At 40.6% G+C, this 22245-nt stretch overlaps 1 protein-coding gene across 1 annotated transcript; it reads left to right on the top strand.

Moving 5' to 3' along the window:
* The first annotated feature begins 2525 nt into the window (after positions 1–2525).
* LOC125521449 lies at positions 2526–6100 on the top strand. Its single transcript, XM_048686500.1, has 5 exons — positions 2526–3334; positions 3454–3498; positions 4887–4989; positions 5068–5189; positions 5829–6100. Exons 1-5 carry the CDS (start codon positions 3116–3118, stop codon positions 5847–5849), a joined length of 510 nt encoding a protein of 169 aa, XP_048542457.1. The 5' UTR covers positions 2526–3115; the 3' UTR covers positions 5850–6100.
* Positions 6101–22245: the final 16145 nt, after the last annotated feature.

Genomic DNA, 22245 nt, shown 5'->3' with positions numbered 1-22245 from the left:
TGGAGTCTGAGAAGGGTGCGTGGGGTTTTATTGCGAGAGACGAAATTGGCGCTTTCTTGGCGGCTGCTGCTGGCAAGATGAACCATGTAAGATCTGCCCTGCACGCGGAGGTGATCGCTTGTATGCGAGCTATTGAAGGGGCAGCTGACCTGGGTGCACAACGTATCAGTTTTGAATCAGACTGTTTGACAATGATTTCTGCACTTAAAGGGCGGGACTACGATGCTGCGGAGCTGGGAGTTCTCTTCAGAGAAGCAAGAAGCCTGTGCCATGCCTCCTTTGTTTTCTCTGAATTCATGTATTGTCCCCGGAACTGTAACCATGTGGCGCATGCTTTGGCCCAGTTTGCTATGGGTGCTGCTGAACCACTTCATGTGTGGGCGAATGTTGCCCCAGACATTGTTTCTGTCTTGGTGAACGCTGATATGGCTTCCCAAGTTTAAGTGGAATATAATTTGTTCCTTCTCAAAAAAAATATCCGACGGATGTCACTGCATTTTTCTATTTTTGACATCAGGTGCTGCTTTTACACTAGTCTCTCCCCTATGAGTTAGCTTTGTATCATTTTTATCTATCTATGTATCGTTTTATCTATTATTTTATCTATCTATGCCTATTGTATCGAGTCGGAGCTGAATGTGTATCAAGTCGGAGTAGAAGGAGAAGAAATATAGCGTGTCTGCTGGAGCGGCGGGCGCGCACAATTTTTTGCAGCGGCCGCTGGAGCCAGCGCTCCGCGGCGCGTAAAAACTGGCTACGGAGGCGCTGCAAACACCTTTTTAGGGCGCCGCGCGCCGGAGATGTTCTTAGATGAGCAGCTGTATAGAGTTCCCTTAGGGCATCTACAACGCCGGTGCTAAGACCAGACGCTAGGTTCCAATTCATAGCCGTTTCGTTAAAATCCCAATCGATCCCAGGATTCTGGCTGGCATCGATGCCAAGCCAGTCGTTGGGCGCCTGATCTCTTTTTTTTTCTTGCATGGGCCTTTCTAACAAACGCAACAGGTTCTCAATCGATCACGGTAGCGCTCGAATAGGCGCTTGTGCGTTGCCCCAACAAACCCCTCCATCGACGCTTCTCCCTTAATTAATTACTAGCAAATATGCCCGTGCGTTGTAATGGGGAACAAAAAATTATGGCTAACCAACTAAGTATGACTCAATATTCTAATATATGAATGTACTCTATTTTAACAGAGTGGCTCACCATGTTGCCATTCTCATCCTAGCCGATGATGGTCGCGATGTCTACGTGATCACAATGCATTCGATGCGGTAAATCCCAAGGCTATGAGTTTGCCAGTGCATACCACACTTGTCATTATGTTGCGCAAGGAAACGTTTAAAACTTTAAAAACAAATCTCATTGACCACAAACTACTCCCAACGCCAAGACATATAAAGACTTTCGAAAAACTAATCAAATCCTAGACATAAAATACTTTTGAATTAGTGAACAGTTTTTCAAATCGACAAACATTTTTTTTTGAAATTTTTGATTTTCTCAAAATCATGAACATTAGTGTTTTTACAAAAAAAATGTACAAACCGGTTTCGAATTCATTAACAGTTTTTGAACCAACGAACATTTTATGAATCAATGAATTTTTTTAAAATTGGGAACAAATTTTAAAAACAAATGTTTATTTTTATTTTTGTGAACATTTTTTTTGCGGGAATTTGTGAACATTTTCTAAATTGTCATGAACATTTTTTTCTGATTCCCGAATATGAACATGATTTATTTCCCGACCATTTTTTCCAAATTGTGATTGATTTATAATTTTGCGAACAGTTTTACAAAACCACCAACATTTTTTGAATCTGCAAAATTTTTATGATTTTCAATTTTTTTGAATTCACATATATTTTATGATTTCTCAAATTTTTTTTGAAAAGTTGCAACTTTTAGAATATTAAAATCCTGAATTAATTGAAAGAAGAAAGAAAACAGAATGAGAAAAGAAAATACAAAAAAATAAAATAAAACAAACAGGGCAGCGAAGCCCAGCACATGGGCTGGCCCATGAACGCATACATGCATGAAAAAAGAAAGATGTAAATTGTGGAGGCTGGGATCAAACCATGGTCTAGTCACCAGAGGAGAGATCCGCCAACCAGTCTGCTGCTTATCGTTTTGTGACTTCCACGATGGATCTGTAAAATAACAAAGGAGACGGCGACTTTTGGTCTGAAAAATTGAATCGTTTTCTCACTTGCGGGTGGCATCGGTGAGTAATATTTACCAACTTAGAGTGTAATTTTAATGACGGACGACCAAAAGCGATAGCCGCTTTATTAGTAGGTATAGGTATATATATATATATATCCCTAATAATAAACCAGCGATTGCTTTTAGTCATACGTCGTTCGATGTTTTTACAGAAAAAAGTCCCTCCACTTCTCAGAAATCAACCGGCAGTCCCTGTTTTGAAGTAAGAAAACGTTTCGTCGGGGATGTAAATAAAAAAATGGACAGACACGAACACGGCTGCTCGGGCTCTCTCTCTCCCTGCCAGCCGCCAGGAGGCACGCGGCCCACGCGGCGGCGATCGATCCGGTGACCTACACAGTTACACCTTAGCTCCTCCTTTGCCCCGCGTGCCCGTGCTCCTCGTTGTGCTCCGCCCGGGAGGGCTTGCGCTCGCCGCTCAACCAGAGCCACCGCCAGCTGGTCGTCGTTGCACTTGCCGGCTACCTAGCCGTCCCCTCTGCACTGCCCTCCACCTCAAATTTGTATGCGTATGTGTTTGTGGATGTTCTCAGTTATTTTTTGCACACAAGGTGTTTGTGTGTTTGTCCGAGCCAGTTTCAGTCACAGATCCTTGAGGTAAACTCCCACATGAATACAACATGAGAGTAACTCTCCTTCCATATGATTCAAAACATGTTATGATGGTGGGAGCTAATCGGGTTATTAGAATAATGGTTTGCTAATTAATTTACATTGTGTGGAGTCTCAAGACACATGGGTACGCCGGCTCCTATTGCTTGACAAATGTATATCTGCAGATTTTCTTTAATTGTATAAAGAAGTTACAGTTAGGTGTTGACCTTTTTTTGTACCTAGACACAGCAGCTCCAACAAGATCTGGGCGCTCATAATGAGATATATATGCATGCTTTTTGTTTTTGCCGTGCCTTGTTTTCTGTTTATCTTTGCTGCGCCTTTTTAGTTTTAATTGTTGTTTACCTTCATCCGACCGAATTGAGCTATCAGAGGTGCCGCGGTCTTTTGGCAAACATGCTCTATATTTTATGGTTTGGCATCTACAGGATGCCATCTCAGGTCATGGATCCACTGTGGCTGCTTCGTCCTTCACTGAGATCAGAGGTAACCTACACAGTTGGAAATTGTTGCTCAAGTTCTTGCTTCAACAAATTTTGTTTCAGATATAATTTATGGACATGCCATGTATTAATTATTCTTATAACGGTCATCTGAATTTGCAGAGAAAATTATATTTTGGAAGAAGGAACCCATACCTCAGAAGATGGGTGAGCTGTAGGATTCGATTCTGGTCAACTTGAATTAGTTTTTGCCCATCATGTTCTTTGTATTAGGAATTCAGATGCCTTCCAGCTCTAATCTTTTCGTATTGTTGGTGCATGCTGGGAGTCACATTGTTATGCCTGCTAGCAAACCTTAGGATTGGAAGTCTTACCCTGTAGGTTATTAATATCTTTCCACTATATTGAGGTTCAGCAATTTAATTCATATTAAGGTCACACAAGCAGTTTTGTTTTCGGATTTATCTTGGCAAACATATTTGGTACATCAATTTAATTCGTATTAAGGTCATAGAAGCAGTTAGTTCCATTACACTTGGGTCACCGACGGTTGTCGTGCTACTATGCTCCTCTCATGTTGTAGTGGCTAGCTGCTGCAATTCACGGATCATGCTCTTTCGTGGGAAGGAGGCTATGGCTTTCTCAATTGATCAGAACAACCGAACCCCACATAGTTCTTTTCTAGATATATATTGTTATTTCTGATACTGTGTGGACCATCAGAAACCTGATGTGTGTGTATGTGTGTGTATCATAGAATATCTTGCTATTTATGTATGTTGCTTCCCTTTTATTCATGTACTACTTCTCTAAATATAAGCCGCTTCTTTTCTATTGTTAGCACCATCTTTTGAGGTTAATGCGCTAAAAGTGTAAAGCCTTTCCCTATGCAAAATGATGATATTAGAGCTATGCGTCTTATAATCCCTACTGTATATGACAATGCGATATTCAGTTATATTATGTTTGTAGCATGGCATTTTTTCATTCCTTTTTTCCGATGTATCACATGGTAAATTATGATGTACAATGACTGCTCTTGGAAAAAGTTTGGAATTCGGTTAGGGATTCTACAACAAACTAGGTTTTAGGATCTGAATCTAAATGACCTCTTCTTCAGTTCAGTCCTAGCAAAAGCTGATCAGAGAAACAAAGAAGCAACAACGAATGGGTCCCTTTCTTGCCCAAAAGAGTTGTCTGTGTGCAAGTCATGAACCTTTTGTCCATCAATACAAGTGCAGGATTTGAACAAGTTTATTCTGACCTTCTATTGGGAGTTTATATTATACCTTTCATGCGAAGTAGTTACATTTATCGCATGGAAGACGATGCCCAAAGATTGGAAGGTGGAGAGATTCAGACTTTGGAGGATGTTAATATTCTCAAAGGTTTTCAATTAAACATGTTGAAATCTTCCATGTAGCTGTGATTGTTCTCTCCGGACATGGAGGATCAGTTCTTGGGCAAATTTATTTGTCTGTTGTATGACTTGCGACCATTTTTTCTAAATTTCTATTCATATGTTATCAAACCATAAAGATTTCAATATCTTAAAACTTTAGTAGAATTAATCTGCCTGTATTTCTGGACTCTAGCATTTTGTGCTTGGTGGCCTTCTTCGCCGACTTCATGGGCGTGTCAACCCTCATCTCCACTTCGACATCGACCACATCTACGACCACGACACCTGGCACCTTGGTACGCAAATTAAATCCTTCTTCACCTAGCTAGGCCGTTTTTGTTCTGGAAATTCAGATGCTCGAGCTGGTGGAGCAGGGTATGATTGTGATCTGTGCAATGGGTGCATAGTGGAAGGGGTCGTCCTTCCAGTTCAGCAGGGGCTGCACCTTCTACCGCAGTTAGCCCGCCCCGCATTGGCAGCAGCGGATTCAGATTGTGTAAGCATCATTCGCTCACTAGATCAATTCAAATTTTGTGTTCTGATTTTCCACGTTGCAAGCTTTGCTATATATCACATATCACAACTCTATCATCTTTCAGTACCATGATATGCATGCATATCTCTTCGGTTCTGGAACAAGAACTGCATGTCTTTCAGTTTGCACTGTGGATAAAGTGCAGTGTATGGTCGGTGTTATAAGTAAAAAGTCTAGGCAGATCAAGATGCAAGTTTGTTTGGTTTTAACTCCAAGCGTGAATATTTGATAATTAGAGAGAAGGATCTTGGGTAAAGATCTTTGCCAAGATCAATGTAGTCATATAGGCCGGGTTATCTTCTAGCAACAATTTCTTCTTTGTCTATTCCTCTTTTTTTCTTTTTTGTATCTTCCTTTTCTCAATGCTGAGATTCCCTGTATGATGATTGTAATGAGCCAGATTGGCAAATACTGGACATTCTAGATTTGGAAGAATGTAGTGATCAATTTTTGTGCAGGTGCAAATGCAACGCAGAACGAAACAAAAAATAGATACTCCTAGGCTCAGTCTTTCTACTGCAATTAAAAATATATACTTGTTATGACACTTTTGTCAATCTGTTTGGCATGTTTTATTATCTTCTTTGCTGGCCCATGAAGGTTTGGAGATGGTGGCCGTGAGGAGGATTTCAGGGGAGATCGTACTGTGACTATAACAAGAGGCTGATATTTGACCTGCACTGTATGCGAAAAGAAGGTTCAGGAGCTCCAAGCCAACAACCGCCAGAGCTTTGAAGCTGTAAGATTTCTACTTTCTAACTTCTGTCACAAAATTTGTTGTAGCCTGTTATTTTGTATGGTAGTCGAGTTTATTGTAATAACGAGCTATAGACCTATTGTTCAATTTTGTTTGAGATAGAATAATATCTTGCTGTTCTCTATAGTGACAGAATAATATCTTTTTTATGTGGGACAGTGGGAGTGATCTTTCTGATTCATTCTCTGTAGTGATATCATAAAGGCACTACACTTTGAAATCTGCTGAGAAATAGTCATTTAAACTTGCAGATTTTTACAACTAAAGTGAAGATACTGTGATGGTGTGTAATTTTCTGGAAACGTCGAAGACGAATTTCAGGTTGGCAGAACCTTTTGTAACTTGCTTGTCAATTCCTACTTCATACAGTTCAGTTCCTTAGCACATATCTGATATCCTGAGTGATGGTCCTCTGTGATCAATGCAGGAAGGCACCCCTTTCTTCTTCAAAGGCCAACGTATTTGGGAAGCAGTTATTAGGGAACTTTTATCAAAAGGTCTATCACATGCTAAAGAAGTAGCCTTCCTACAAAAATAGGCGTGGTCATTGATATCTGGGTTAGATAGAAGCAATGTTTGAATTTGAACTGTGCATGTGTCTCAACATGTTTTGTTGGTGCCATATTAACACATCAGTTGTACCGGTCACACCTAGAACTAGCGCCACCACCACAAAGGAAATGAAGAAATAGATTAGTAAGTTGTACCAAAGGCGTCTACTGTGACATATTATCTCTGTATCTTTTTCAATCTGTTCGTATTGATAGCTGAGAGTGACACTTAGAACGATAATTCAGATATCATTTTTGTATTTAAGATGCAGGCTGAATTTTTTACTTCTGTAACTAAAATAACTATTATGTCAGATAGTTTGTGTCATGTGTACTTGTTGATTTCATATATGGTGCAGGGTAGTTGATTCTTTACAAGTGTTTGGAGCAACCAAAATTCAAGCGAGAATACAATACTTCGTTGGTGTGTCCATACATATGTCTATATATATACGCTGGAACCCTCAAGTGAGTACGAATCAAATGAACGATGCCCGAAGAACTCAGGTGCATTTCAAAATGTTATATTCCTCCCACATTCAGCCAACTGGAGTATCCTGCTCTCCCTTCTAGAGGTTCTACATCCTTATTTGACGAATCAGGTGCTTGCATTCTATTGTATCAAGATGTGTAAATATTTAGTAAGTTGTCTGCCGATTACCAGGTTCATTGACTTATGAAGGAACTATTACTCATGAAAGTGTACATGCAATGAGTTATGTAGTTCTCATTTTTTTTTTTACCAAAAGACAATTGACTTTACTTGGTTCATTTTTTTGTTCTGTAGTAATCGATCATATATTCGTAGTTCTGAAAGATCTGACATTTCAAGTTGTCTATAAGTATGCATGCTTGGGACAAGGGTGGATGCAATATCACTTGGATTAGTAGGGTGTATTTTTACTTGTGTGTCCATGCTCCTGCTCGAGTGAAAATCTGATTATATCTATATATATCTTCTAGAACTGATGGTGAGTTGTATGTTACTCTGTGTCATGTATAATGAATTCTTCCTTGCCTGTTTTCCCTGTCATGACAAGGTTTTAATAGCGTATCTCCCGTTGCAACGCACGGGCAATTGCTATTGCTTCTTCCTCCCTAATTATCGTACGTCGTTAGTCCGTAATAATTTTCGTACGGTTTATTCCGTCCGTCCGTCCGTTGAATACATGCCAGGTTCGTTTTTGTTCGTCTCAGGCAAACCCCTCTACGCTGTGGACCCATTAATCCGGCCCACCTAGGCCGAGCGAACAAACCAGGGCGAGCTCTTTGGCCCAATGAATCCAGCCCATCTATCAAGACCGACCGACCAACACGCAAAGGCTTTGCCAACTAAGCTAGAACGAGCTTCAGGTAGTAACACTGATTGTTCTATACATTAATAGTCTCACATCGCTCTTTTACATCCAAAATACCTAATTTATATACATCTTCGAGCTTTCTCGGTATCAGCAAGTCATCTCAAAGATCATGACAGAAAATTGAGGAAGAAAAGGGAGGCTAATTAACTGGAGAAAGCGATGCAAGTTAACATTCTATATGTGTGGTGGGCTACTAAGGACAAGAGGGGACAGAAAAAAAAGAATTAAGAAAGGAAATCAGAATCCTAATTTAGGAAGGGCACGAGGTGATAGAGAAGATATAAGGAAGGAATTCAGAATCGAAGAGGCAATAGTAGGGAACACGGACATTGAAGGGGACTCTAGAGGATGGCATTGTGGATTCAGATAAGAATATACAATGGTAAAAAGAATAAGAATAAGAGGATTGCAAGCTCTCGACGCCACTATTTGACAGGGTGTGGTGACGGGATTTGGCATCATGAGATCAGAGAGGTGTTTGCCCCCTGCATTGGTGGATATATTTCGGGGTTCCGATTGATTTCTTTTGTTTTGTGAGACGTCCTAAGTTGCTTCTTCTGCTGCAACCCTCCATTCACTTTTGCCGACTTTTTTAGCGGCGTGGGGAGCACAGATATAGAGTAATCATTGGCTTACTTTATGAGTACTATCGGAATTCCAACTTCAGAAAGGCTTCGGCGATGCTTATTACAGCCAAAACACATCTCAAGTACCTCAACTGAATGCAAAAAATATATATATACTAGTAAATGGCACGTGCTTTGCACGTGTAGCTTTATGAATGTAGACCAACATCACCAAGTGAACTTTGCAACTCAAAATAAGTAAAATACTCCCTCTGTCGCATATTTTAGTTATCGCTACAACGGATGTATCAACAACAACTAATATAGGACAAAGGGAATAAATAGTTACTCGCTCCAATCCGAATTAATTGACATGACTTCTATGCAATGTCTTACTTACATTGTATATAGGTTGCGTCAGTTAATTCGTATTGGATGGAGTATATTCTTTTTAAGACCGGATAGACGGCTTCCTGAGGTTGGCCTTTAACATAGCAAACCATCAATGTAGGAACACCCAAGGATTTTTTTTTTGAGTTTCCTGAAATTCATAGTTTGACACACTTGTCTTCAAACAAAAAGAAAAAACAGAGGAAAAATATGTGCTCGTTGTGTTTGGTACTTGTACATATATCATCTACTTCAAAGCTCAAGCTTTGTCCTTCTTATCAGATTTTACAGAACAGCATAAAAAATATACTCTAATGTGTAACAACATATTTACAAATTGCAACATAAAAGTTTCAGTTTTGATTAGGCTAAACTTCTTCGCAAAACAGATTTCCCTAGACAGCTGACATTCCCCAATTTTCAGAGACATTCCCTTCAAAAACCATTTGCTACTGCACCATTGTAGACATGATCAGCTCTTGACATTCTTCTAGAATAGGCATCCGCATGGACTTGGTGCTTTGCAAACCTGCCCAGTAATTACATTTGTAAGGGAAAAAAATATTATACCACAAGGATGCACTTGGACAAAAAAATGCAAGAGGAACAGAGAAAATTATATGCTTGCAGGTAGCACCTTAAGTTACATTCACACGCACAAGATTGCATGTTTCTAATGTCATGGAATCAAGCATGGATGCACATGTGTAATTTTTATGCTTGTAAACATAAACAAACTTGCAGTATTAGAAGTAACAATGACTAATACACCAATACCTGTATGTAAATTACATCAAGACATCTTTGTAGACGATATTTTTGGTGCTTTTTCCCGATGGATCAATTTCCTTATTTGGCTTTGCAAGTATTCTTGTTGTTTGTCTTGACATCCCTCTTGATAAAGCAACATAGAGTTGACCATGAGAGAACACCGGCTCTAGAAGATAGATGCCAACATTTGGAATAGTTTGACCTTGAGCTTTGTTGATTGTCATTGCAAAGCTGAGTCGAATTGGAAATTGCTTTCTTTTAAACTTGAAGGGGAGTACATCATCTTCTGAAGGATATAGAGGAATTCGTGGAAGGAATACTCTTTTCCCAGCATGTTGCCCGCCAATTATTTCTGCATCAATAGCGTTCTCTTGAAATGCTCTGATAATAAGTCTTGTTCCATTGCACAATCCGTTAAAAGGATCTAGATTGCGAAGTAAAATCACAGGACAATTAATCTTCAGTCGAAGGACATGTGGAGGCAGGCCATTAGGTGTGAGTGAGTTTAGAAATTCAGGTGGGTAGTAGTTATGTGGATCATCCACTGCTGAATCAAAACTATAGTAGATTTGTTCTTCCCCAGGAAACCGATCAATAAGCTTCTCGTTTAGTTCATCAACATATTCATTCTTGGTGGAGAGAATGGCACGAGTACTAATATAAGATGGTGATATTCCATTCTGGCCAAGTGAAGGAAAGATATCATTAATTAACTTACTGACACAGTGTTTTGGATCTATGTATGGTACAACAATTTCATCTGGTAGGCGCACATAATCTTGGCCTATTGATTCTTCTGTACCATCACCAATTCTTAACAGAAAATCTGAGAACCATGGATCAGATTGTGCTCTCATATTACGCTATAGTTTTATTTGTTTTATACACCGCCAAAGATACGATTTCTTTAGTGTAGCATCTGTAATTTGTGCTCTTGTGCCTCACCTCACTACAGGGAGAACTTGTCTGAAATCTCCTCCTAACACTATGACCTTTCCTCCAAATGGAGATAGAACACCAGTAATATCTTGCAAGGATCTATCAAGTGCCTCCACAGCTTGACGTTTTGTCATGGCTACTTCGTCCCAAATTATCAAGGACGCTCTCCGAAGCAACTCTGCAGTCCCACTCTGTTTACTGAAGCTGCACAAACTGTCATCATGAATATTTACTGGTATTTTAAATCTCGAATGTGCTGTCCTACCGCCCGGCATGATGGACGCTGCAATTCCAGATGTTGCAGTTGCAATTGCTATTAGCCCCATGGAACGCACTTTAGCGAGTAAAGCTTTATAGAGATGTGTCTTTCCTGTACCTCCTGGACCATCAATAAATAATATCTTACTCTTCTTCTGTAGGACGTGATGCATTATCTCATCAAAGGCAAGTCTTTGCTCACAATTTAGTGTTGCATAAAGGTCCAGATGCTCTGGATCAATATTAATAGACATCTCTTCTATTACTTCTCTACAATTAGAGCCAGCCAACTCAGTGCCATCTAGCATTTCTGGAAGATCAAAGCAACTGATGTCCTTCCCCATTGAATATAGGATATCACTAATATCTCTAAGTACCATCTTCTCTATAGATTCTTTATCAGTTGCGCTGCCCTGCTGAAAATCATCAGCCATGGCCTCAAAATGCTTTTCCCATAATTCACGGACATTTTTTACCTCACAGAAAACCAATATTGTAGTAAAAAGCCTTCTAAAGGCAGAAGGCATTGCAAATGTCGCAGCCTCGCTCAGACAATCAGAAATACTACAATCAGCCTCAATCAGACCCCTTCTTTCTGCGGCCTCTCTAAAAGTGGCAAAAAAAAACCATCGACAGTCCGTAAATCCTCAAAAGATGTAGCCCCTCTCACATGATTTAGCAGTATCCTCAAGTAATAGCGTTCTCCTTCAGCTGGGTGTGCAACGACAAGTCTCCCTACTTGTATTCTCTGTTTGCGACGTTTCCAGCTCTTGGTACTATTATTCCATACAAAAAATTCTGGAAATTCCTTGTATAAGAAATTCCTGGCATAACTATCAATAGAGTTCATTCTGAAGTATTCAGTTAGCATTGTTCTCGAAGACGATCCTTTGCAGACCACATCCTCTAATTTTTCTGAATCTTTATAGTGAACAAGGTGCATATTTGGCAGATGGACTTGTAGCTGTATAACTGATGGATACATCTCACTAAGGTTGAAAGAGTAAATCCTCCAGATTGCTTCCGGAGGTGAAATAAACCTTGCATCTCTATACTCACGAATTTCATTAATAACTGCATCATCTTCTGCGGCTTCGATGACAATGGAGGCACGATCATGACCTTTGTAGATGTATTTGAATAAATATTTCACAGCCTTGACGCTAGAGCAAACTTCAATATTTATATGGCAATTGTATCGAATAAGTAAATAGGGATTGTATGGGACAACCCATCTATTATCCAAAACTGCACCCCTGATGCGCACTCGACGGCCGTCATTCCTGCGCCTATAAATTGGATAAGAGTCCTCTCCTTGTTGTGTAGTCTCTGCGAAATGTCGAGGATAATGATACCGACAACTTCCATTTTCCATGCAAGGATTATTTATGTTGAGAACTCCACATGGGCCGTGCATCATGTGCTTAATAACTAAATCATGCAGCATAGGATATTTATCATTATCAGGAATTTCAGCTGATATTATCTCATCATATTGGTCCAGATTAGTTATCTTGTAGTTTGATTTCAGAATTATTAAAAAATGTGCATGTGGTAGACCTCTTTTCTGAAATTCAATTACGTGCACATGTGCAGCAACTTCACCAAAGAATTTCTTCTTAAACAAAAGATCCTTTGAATCCTCCAATTTTGCCTTGAAGACTCGTGCTACCAAGTCCGGCCTGTCTTGTGGTGATTGACCTTCTGCTAGTTCTCTAGTTATCTCTTCCCAATGTGGGTTGCAAGTCACTGTAAGGAATATGTCTGGTTTCCCAAACCGTTGGACCAAAGCCATTGCATCCAGATATCTTCGACGCATATCTCTTGGTCCTCCGATAAATGATGGGGGAAGCACAATGCGCCTACCTGTCATGCACCCACGTGTTTCACCGGCAACAATGCTATCGACCAATCCTTGATACAAATCTGCTCTGATGAGAACCTGAGTTGATGGCTTTGACAAGAATGCCAATCTTATTGATTCAATCTTAATGTACATATCAACTATATATTGTTGAGTCAATCGCCTTCCAAAGAGTAAGATGTTAAACTTCCCAGGTCTAATTTGCAGCTTGAAACAATAATATTCTCTTGGTGAGATGCAAGAATCAGAACTATTCTCTAGCATTCCTACAGAATCCAAAATAATATATGATTATTAAATAGTTCTACAAATCTGCTCTGATGAGAACCTGAGTTGATGGCTTTGACAAGAATGCCAATCTTATTGATTCAATCTTAATGTACATATCAACTATATATTGTTGAGTCAATCGCCTTCCAAAGAGTAAGATGTTAAACTTCCCAGGTCTAATTTGCAGCTTGAAACAATAATATTCTCTTGGTGAGATGCAAGAATCAGAACTATTCTCTAGCATTCCTACAGAATCCAAAATAATATATGATTATTAAATAGTTCTACAAATCTGCTCTGATGAGAACCTGAGTTGATGGCTTTGACAAGAATGCCAATCTTATTGATTCAATCTTAATGTACATATCAACTATATATTGTTGAGTCAATCGCCTTCCAAAGAGTAAGATGTTAAACTTCCCAGGTCTAATTTGCAGCTTGAAACAATAATATTCTCTTGGTGAGATGCAAGAACCAGAACTATTCTCTAGCATTCCTACAGAATCCAAAATAATATATGATTATTAAATAATTCTAGAAACTAAAACTTTGAGCATGTAACCAATTAATGTATGATGGAAACTTACCTTCCATATCAAAATCATTTGCTTGATTGTCTATTATTTTCCTAGCATGTCGACTTAATCTGGGCAGATCCAAGTTCCATCCGACCTCTCCGTTTGGGAAAAACAACGGATATGATAGTGGATCATAGCAACCATGATATGCTTTTATATATTGTGGACGGTCTGATACACCATAAATCATGATACTTCTATCAAAATGACCTCGAGGATCGCTTCCCTCGACCCAAATTGCTGCCACCTGTGATGCTGTCGGAGCATTATATACTCTCTGGTCTAAAGAAATATTTGTGTTGAGCTCAATCCTATACTCGCAAAGGTTTGGAATGGAGCCGAGACTTCTAAAGATATGGACATAAGGATTAGATGAGAGTATGCCCAACAATTTTTTGATGAGATCTTTATCAAGGTTAGGTGAATGACGAAATCTTTGCTGTAAATCTGCATCAGTGTCATAAAAGTACAGTTGTAGATGCTTGGGCACATCATCCTTTGGCACTAATTGGTCAATTCGATGATAAATTTGACCTTGTGCGCGGAATGTGTAAACTCCAGATCTGTTATTGCAAAAACGTTGATCCAAGACAACACCAAGAGATGTAAAGGAGAAGTGAGAATTGAAGTAACGTATGTTATCCCGGAAATACTTCGCATCTGGATCTTGGCTGCTGTACAGTCGACGTAATTCACCAGGGACTGGTGGAGTTACTATTTTAACTTTTCCACCCATGCAACAAAACGTTGGTTTCTCATATTGGAACCTTTTTGCATTGCAATGCCTACAGTCAGGAACTGGATCTAGAAGATGATAATCAGTGGGTAAATTTTGATATATATGATCATATGGATCTGCCTGAATGCAACTTTGGGCATTATTATTTTCTAAATATGACTGAAATTCAAAACCTGCATTTTTTATTAGGCTAGATTAGAAATGCAAATCATATTTAAAAGTAATAATGTCGATTAAGTACAGTAATACTTACCATGCCCACTAAACATACGAATTTCTTCATCAGGGTCATCATTATATCCAAGCATTTCTCCTGTTTCCCCAATGTTATCTGTTGATTGTCGAATCATCATATACGTCACACAATGTTTTATATGGACCAATATAATAGATAAATGCTAGTTGGTACTGAGATTACCTTGAATGGCAGGAAAAGAATCCTTTGGCAGGTAGATGAGATCTTCATGTTGACGGCTGGTATGACCTTGTAGTTGCACATGAGTATATCCAACTGTATTTTGTAAATTACTACTGATTGCCCCATCAGATGTATCTTGTGCATGGCTGCAACTTGCGTCTTGAGACTTTCTTCTTCTTTTATACTCACGGCCTCTTTGTAAATATGCTTCTTTTTGTTCAGGTGCCAATTGGGAATACCAGCTAGTGCCGTGTCGCCGCTTACATCCACTGTTATTTTTTTGCGCATCAATTACAGCTTGGCCTTCCGAAGCAATAGGAGATACAGAAATTCCAGATGGACTGATCTTCAGCCGAGTACCCTTTTTTGGGTGGCACATGTTTGGCTGAACAAGGACGCTTTGGTCAGATGCAGACACATCATAACTATCGAATGTTGTCACTGTTTTTGACATTACAACAAACAAATTAGTCTGTAATATTAGTAAACAGAAATGTATTAGTACTAAATTAATATATTTTTATCAACCTCGTTTCCTTTTTGTCAGACACCTACTTTGATGGACCCCTGAACTGTGTGTCATAGAACCTGAAAATGGAAGGCTTTCTTGTTCTTGTAACATAGTCACGGCTACTTCTTTCCCTGGCACACAAATTGCAGACTAATGTCACCACCTAATCATGTATAATGAAGATGCTTATTTTACTTATCATCACACAACAAAGTACCTTCTGGCTGTTGGAAATATGCCCTAGAGGCAATAATAAATTAGTTATTATTATATTTTTTTTTCATGATAATCGTTTATTATCCATGCTATAATTGTATTGACAGGAAACTCAGATACATGTGTGGATACATAGACAACACCATGTCCCTAGTAAGCCTCTAGTTGACTAGCTCGGTGATCAATAGATGGTTACGGTTTCCTGACCATGGACATTGGATGTCGTTGATAACGGGATCACATCATTAGGAGAATGATGTGATGGACAAGACCCAATCCTAAGCATAGCACTAGATCGTGTAGTTCGTATGCTAAAGCTTTTCTAATGTCAAGTATCATTTCCTTAGACCATGAGATTGTGCAACTCCCGGATACCGTAGGAATGCTTTGGGTGTGCCAAACGTCACAACGTAACTGGGTGGCTATAAAGGTACACTATGGGTATCTCCGAAAGTGTCTGTTGGGTTGGCACGAATCGAGACTGGGATTTGTCACTCCGTGTGACGGAGAGGTATCTCTGGGCCCACTCGGTAGGACATCATCATAATGTGCACAATGTGATCAAGGAGTTGATCACGGGATGATATGTTACGGAACGAGTAAAAGAGACTTGCCGGTAACGAGATTGAACAAGGTATCGGGATACCGACGATCGAATCTCGGGCAAGTAGCATACCGATAGACAAAGGGAATTGTATACGGGATTGATTAAGTCCTTGACATCGTGGTTCATCCGATGAGATCATCGTGGAACATGTGGGAGCCAACATGGGTATCCAGATCCCACTGTTGGTTATTGACCGGAGAGTCGTCTCGGTCATGTCTGCATGTCTCCCGAACCCGTAGGGTCTACACACTTAAGGTTCGGTGACGCTAGGGTTATAGAGATATTAGTATGCGGTAACCCGAAAGTTGTTCGGAGTCCCGGATGAGATCCCGGACGTCACGAGGAGTTCCGGAATGGTCCGGAGGTAAAGAATTATATATAGGAAGTGCTATTTCGGCCATCGGGACAAGTTTCGGGGTCATCGGTATTGTACCGGGACCACCGGAAGGGTCCCGGGGGTCCACCGGGTGGGGCCACCTGCCCCGGGGGGCCACATGGGCTGTAGGGGGTGTGCCTTGGCCTATATGGGCCAAGGGCACCAGCCCCAAGAGGCCCATGTGCCAAGAGATGGGAAAAAGGGGAGAGTCCTAAAAGGGGAAGGCACCTCCGAGGTTGCCTTGGGGAGGATGGACTCCTCCCCACCCTTGGCCGCACCCTTCCTTGGAGGAAGGGGCAAGGGCTGCGCCTCCCCCTCTCTCTTGGCCCTATATATAGTGGGGAAAAGGAGGAGCAAACCAATCTAAGGCCTGGCGCCTCCCTCTCCCTCCCGTGACACATCTTCTTCCTCCCGCAGCGCTTAGCGAAGCCCTGTTGGAATCCCGCTACTTCCACCACGCCGTCGTGCTGCTGGATATCCATCAACCTCTCCCTCCTCCTTGCTGGATCAAGGCATGGGAGACGTCTCCGTTCCGTACGTGTGTTGAACGCGGAGGTGCCGTCTGTTCGGCGCTAGGATCATCGGTGATTTGGATCACGACGAGTACGACTCCATCAACCCCGTTCTCTTGAACGCTTCCGCGCGCGATCTACAAGGGTATGTAGATCCACTCCTCCCTCGTTGCTAGATGACTCCATAGATAGATCTTGGTGACACGTAGGAAAATTTTGAATTTATGCTACGTTCCCCAACAGTGGCATCATGAGCTAGGTCTATGCGTAGTTTCTATGCACGAGTAGAACACAAAGTAGTTGTGGGCGTTGATTTTGTTCAATATGCTTGCCGTTACTAGTCTTATCTTGATTCGGCGGCATCGTGGGATGAAGCGGCCCGGACCGACCTTACACGTACTCTTACGTGAGACAGGTTCCACCGACTGACATGCACTAGTTGCATAAGGTGGCTAGCGGGTGTCTGTCTCTCCCACTTTAGTCGGATCGGATTCGATGAACAGGGTCCTTATGAAGGGTAAATAGCAATTGGCATATCACATTGTGGTCTTTGCGTAGGTAAGAAACGTTCTTGCTAGAAACCCATAGCAGCCACGTAAAACATGCAACAACAATTAGAGGACGTCTAACTTGTTTTTGCAGGGTATGCTATGTGATGTGATATGGCCAAAAGATGTGATGAATGATATATGTGATGTATGAGATTGATCATGTTCTTGTAATAGGAATCACGACTTGCATGTCGATGAGTATGACAACCGGCAGGAGCCATAGGAGTTGTCTTTATTTATTCATGACCTGCGTGTCAACATAAACGTCATGTAATTACTTTACTTTATTGCTAAACGTTAGCTGTAGTAGTAGAAGTAATAGATGACGTGACAACTTCAAGAAGACACGATGATGGAGATCATGATGATGGAGATCATGGTGTCATGCCGGTGACGATGATGATCATGGAGCCCCGAAGATGGAGATCAAAAGGAGCAATATGATATTGGCCATATCATGTCACTATTTGATTGCATGTGATGTTTATCATGTTTATACATCTTATTTGCTTAGAACGACGGTAGTAAATAAGATGATCCCTCATAACAATTTCAAGAAGTGTTCTCCCCTAACTGTGCACCGTTCCTAAAGTTCGTCGTTTCTAAGCACGCCGTCATGATCGGGTGTGATGGATCCTTACGTTCACATACAATGGGTGTTGACGAGCCTAGCATGTACAGACATGGCCTCGGAACACATGCAAAACACTTAGGGTTAACTTGACGAGCCTAGGATGTACAGACATGGCCTCGGAACACAGAAGACCGAAAGGTCGAGCATGAGTCGTATAGAAGATACGATCAACATGAAGATGTTCACCGTCGTTGACTAGTCCGTCTCACGTGATGATCGGACACGACCTAGTTGACTCGGATCATGTAATCACTTAGATGACTAGAGGGATGTCTATCTGAGTGGGAGTTCATAAGATGAACTTAATTATCCTGAACATAGTCAAAAGGATTTTGCAAATTATGTCGTAGCTCACGCTATAGTTCTACTGTTTAGATATGTTCCTAGAGAAAAATTAGTTGAAAGTTGATAGTAGCAATTATGCGGACTAGGTCCGTAAACTGAGGATTGTCCTCATTGCTTCATAGAAGGCTTATGTCCTTAATGCACCGCTCAGTGTGCTGAACCTCGAACGTCGTCTGTGGATGTTGCGAACATCTGACATACACGTTTTGATGACTACATGATAGTTCAGTTAAATGGTTTAGAATTGAAGCACGAAAGATGTTTTTGAAATGTCGCGAAACATATGAGATGTTTTGAGGGCTGAAATTGGGATTTCAAGCTCGTGCCCACGTCAAGAGGTATAAGACCTCCGACGATTTTCTTAGCCTACAAAACTAAGGAGAAGAGCTTAATTGTTGAGCTTGTGCTCAGATTGTCTGAGTACAACAATCGCTTGAATCAAGTGGGAGTTGATCTTCTAGTTGAGATAATGATGTTTCTCCGAAGTCATTACCACCAAGCTGCTAGAGTTTCGTGTTGAACTATAATATATCAGGGATATATATGATGATCCTTGAGATATTCGCGATGTTTGACACCGTGAAAGTAGAAATCAAGAAGGAGCATCAATTGTTGATGGTTGGTGAAACCACTGGTTTCAAGAAGGGCAAGGGCAAAAAGGGATGCTTCATGAAACGGCAATTCAGCTGCTGCTCTAGTGAAGAAACCCAAGGTCAAACCCAAACCCGAGACTGAGTGCTTCTGTAATAAGGGAACAGCCACTGGAGCAGAATTACCCTAGATACTTGGTAGATGAGAAGGCTGGCAAGGTCGATAGAAGTATATTGGATATAAATTGTGTTAATATGTACTTTACTAGTACTCCTAGTAGCACCAGGGTATTAGATACCGGTTCGGTTACTAAGTGTTAGTAACTCAAAATAAAAGCTGCGGAATAAACGGAGACTAACTAAAGGTGAGCTGACGATATGTGTTGGAAGTGTTTCCAATGTTGATATGATCAAGCATCGCACGCTCCCTCTACCATCGAGATTGGTGTTTGCGTTAAGCATAGACATGATTGGATTATGTCTATCGCAATACGATTGTTCATTTAAGGAGAATAACGGTTACTCTGTTTATTTGAATAATACCTTCAATGGTCTTACACCTAAAATGAATGGTTTATTGAATCTCGATCGTAGTGATATACATGTTCATGCCAAAAGATAGTAATGATAGTACCACCTACTTGTGGCACTGCCACGTAAGTCATATCGGTATAAAATGCATGAAGAAACTCCATGCAAATGGACCGTTTTGACTCACTTGATCTTGAATCACTTGAGACATGCAAATCATACCACATGGGCAAGATGACTGAAAGCCTCGGTTTCAGTAAAATGGAACTAGAAAGCAAATTGTTGGAAGTAATACATTTTGATGTGTGCAGTCCAATGAGTGCTGAGGCATGTAGTGGATATCGTTATGTTCTTTCTTCACAAATGATTTGAGTAGATGTTGAGTATATTTACTTGATGAATCACGAGTCTGAATTATTGAAAGGTTCAAGTGATTTCAGGGTGAAGTTGAAAGATCGTCGTAGCAAGAGGATAAAAGATCTATGATATGATCATAGAGATGAATATCTGAGTTACGAGTTTGGCACAAAATTAAGACATTGTGGAAATCGTTTCACAACTAATACAGCCTGGAACACCATAGTGTGATGGTGTGTCCGAACATCATAACTGCACCCTATTGGATATGATGCATACCATGATGTCTCTTATCAAATTACCACAATAGTTTATGGGTTAAGCATTAGAGACAACCACATTCACTTTAAATAGGGCACCACGTAATTCCGATGAGATGACACCGTGTGAACTATGGTTTAGAGAAACCTAAGCTGTCATTTCTTAAAAGTTTGGGGCTGCGACGCTTATGTGAAAAGTTTCAGGCTGATAAGCTCGAACCCAAAGCGGATAAATGCATCTTCATAGGACACCCAAAACAGTTGGGTATACCTCCTGTCTCAGATCCGAAAGCAATAAGGGATTGTTTCTTGAATTGGGTCCTTTCTCAAAGAAAAGTTTCTCTCGAAAGAATTGAGTGGGAGGATGGTGGAGACTTGATGAGGTTATTGAACCATCTCTTCAACTAGTGTGTGGCAGGGCACAGGAAGTTGTTCCTGTGGCACCTACACCAATTGAAGTGGAAGCTTATGATAGTGATCATGAAACTTCAGATCAAGTCACTACCAAACCTCGTGGGATGACAAGGATGCATACTACTTCAGAGTGGTACGTAATCCTGTCTTGGAAGTCATGTTGCTAGACAACGATGAACCTACGAGCTATGGAGAAGCGATGGTGGGCCTGGATTCCGATAAATGGGTTGAGGCCATATAATCCGAGAGAGGATCCATGTATGAAAACAAAGTGTAGACTTTGGAAGAACTACTTGATGGTCGTAAGGCTGTTGAGTGTAGATGGATTTTAAAAGGAAGACGGACAATGATGGTAAATGTCACCATTAAGAAAGCTCGATTTGTCGTTAAGATGTTTCCCGACAAGTTCAAGGAGTTGACTACGATGAGACTTTCTCACTCGTAGCGATGCTAAGAGTCTGTTGGAATTGTATTAGCAATTACTGAATTATTTATGAAATCTTGCAGATAGGATGTCAAAACATTGTTTCCTCGACGATTTTTGAGGAAAGGTTGTATGTGATACAACCGGAAGGTTTTGTCAATCCTGAAATATGCTAATAGGTATGCAAAGCTCCAGGGATCCTTCTAAGGACTGGAGTAAGCATCTCGGAGTTGGAATATATGCTTTGATAAGATGATCAAAGATTTTGGGTTTATACAAAGTTTATGAGAAACTTGTATTTCCAAAGAAGTGAGTGGGAGCACTATAGAATTTCTGATGAGTATATGTTGTTGACATACTAATGGATCAGAAATGACGTAGAATTTCTGGAAAGCATATAGGGTAATTTGGAAAGTGTTTTCAATGGAAAACCTGGATTAAGCTGCTTGAATATTGAGCATCAAGATCTATAAGGATAGATCAAAACGCTTAATGGTACTTTCAAATGAGCACATACCTTGACATGATCTTGAAGTTGTTCAAGATGGATCAGTCAAAGAAGGAGTTCTTGCCTGAGTTGTAAGGTATGAAGTTAAGACTTAAAGCTCGACCACGGCAGAATAGAGAAAAAGGACGAAGGTCGTCCCCTATGCTTAAGACATAGGCTCTACAGTATGCTATGCTGTGTACCGCACCTGAAATGTGCCTTGCCATGAGTCAGTCAAGGGGTACAAGAGTGATCCAAGAATGGATCACAGGACAGCGGTCAAAGTTATCCTTAGTAACTAGTGGACTAAGGAATTTTCTCGATTATGGAGGTGGTAAAAGAGTTCGTCGTAAAGGGTTACGTCGATGCAAGCTTAACACCTATCCGGATAGCTCTGAGTAGAGATACCGGATACGTATAATGGAGCAACAATTTAGAATAGCTCCAAGTAGAACATTTATTTGGAATAGCTCCAAATAGAACATGGTAGCTACATCTAGGAGATGACATAGAGATTTGTAAAGCACACACGGATCTGAAAGGTTCAGACCCGTTGACTAAAACCTCTCTCACAAGCAACATGATCAAACCTAGAACTCATTGAGTGTTAATCACATAGTGATGTGAGCTAGACTACTAACTCTAGTAAACTCTTGGGTGTTAGTCACATGGCGATGTGACCTGTGAGTGTTAATCACATGGCGATGTGAACTAGATTATTGACTCTAGTGCAAGTGGGA

Source organism: Triticum urartu, chromosome 7 (genome assembly GCF_003073215.2).
Source record: "Triticum urartu cultivar G1812 chromosome 7, Tu2.1, whole genome shotgun sequence".
Taxonomy (NCBI): domain Eukaryota; kingdom Viridiplantae; phylum Streptophyta; class Magnoliopsida; order Poales; family Poaceae; genus Triticum; species Triticum urartu.
The sequence above is the reverse complement of the archived record's forward strand: the minus strand, read 5'-3'. Positions and strand labels throughout refer to the sequence as shown.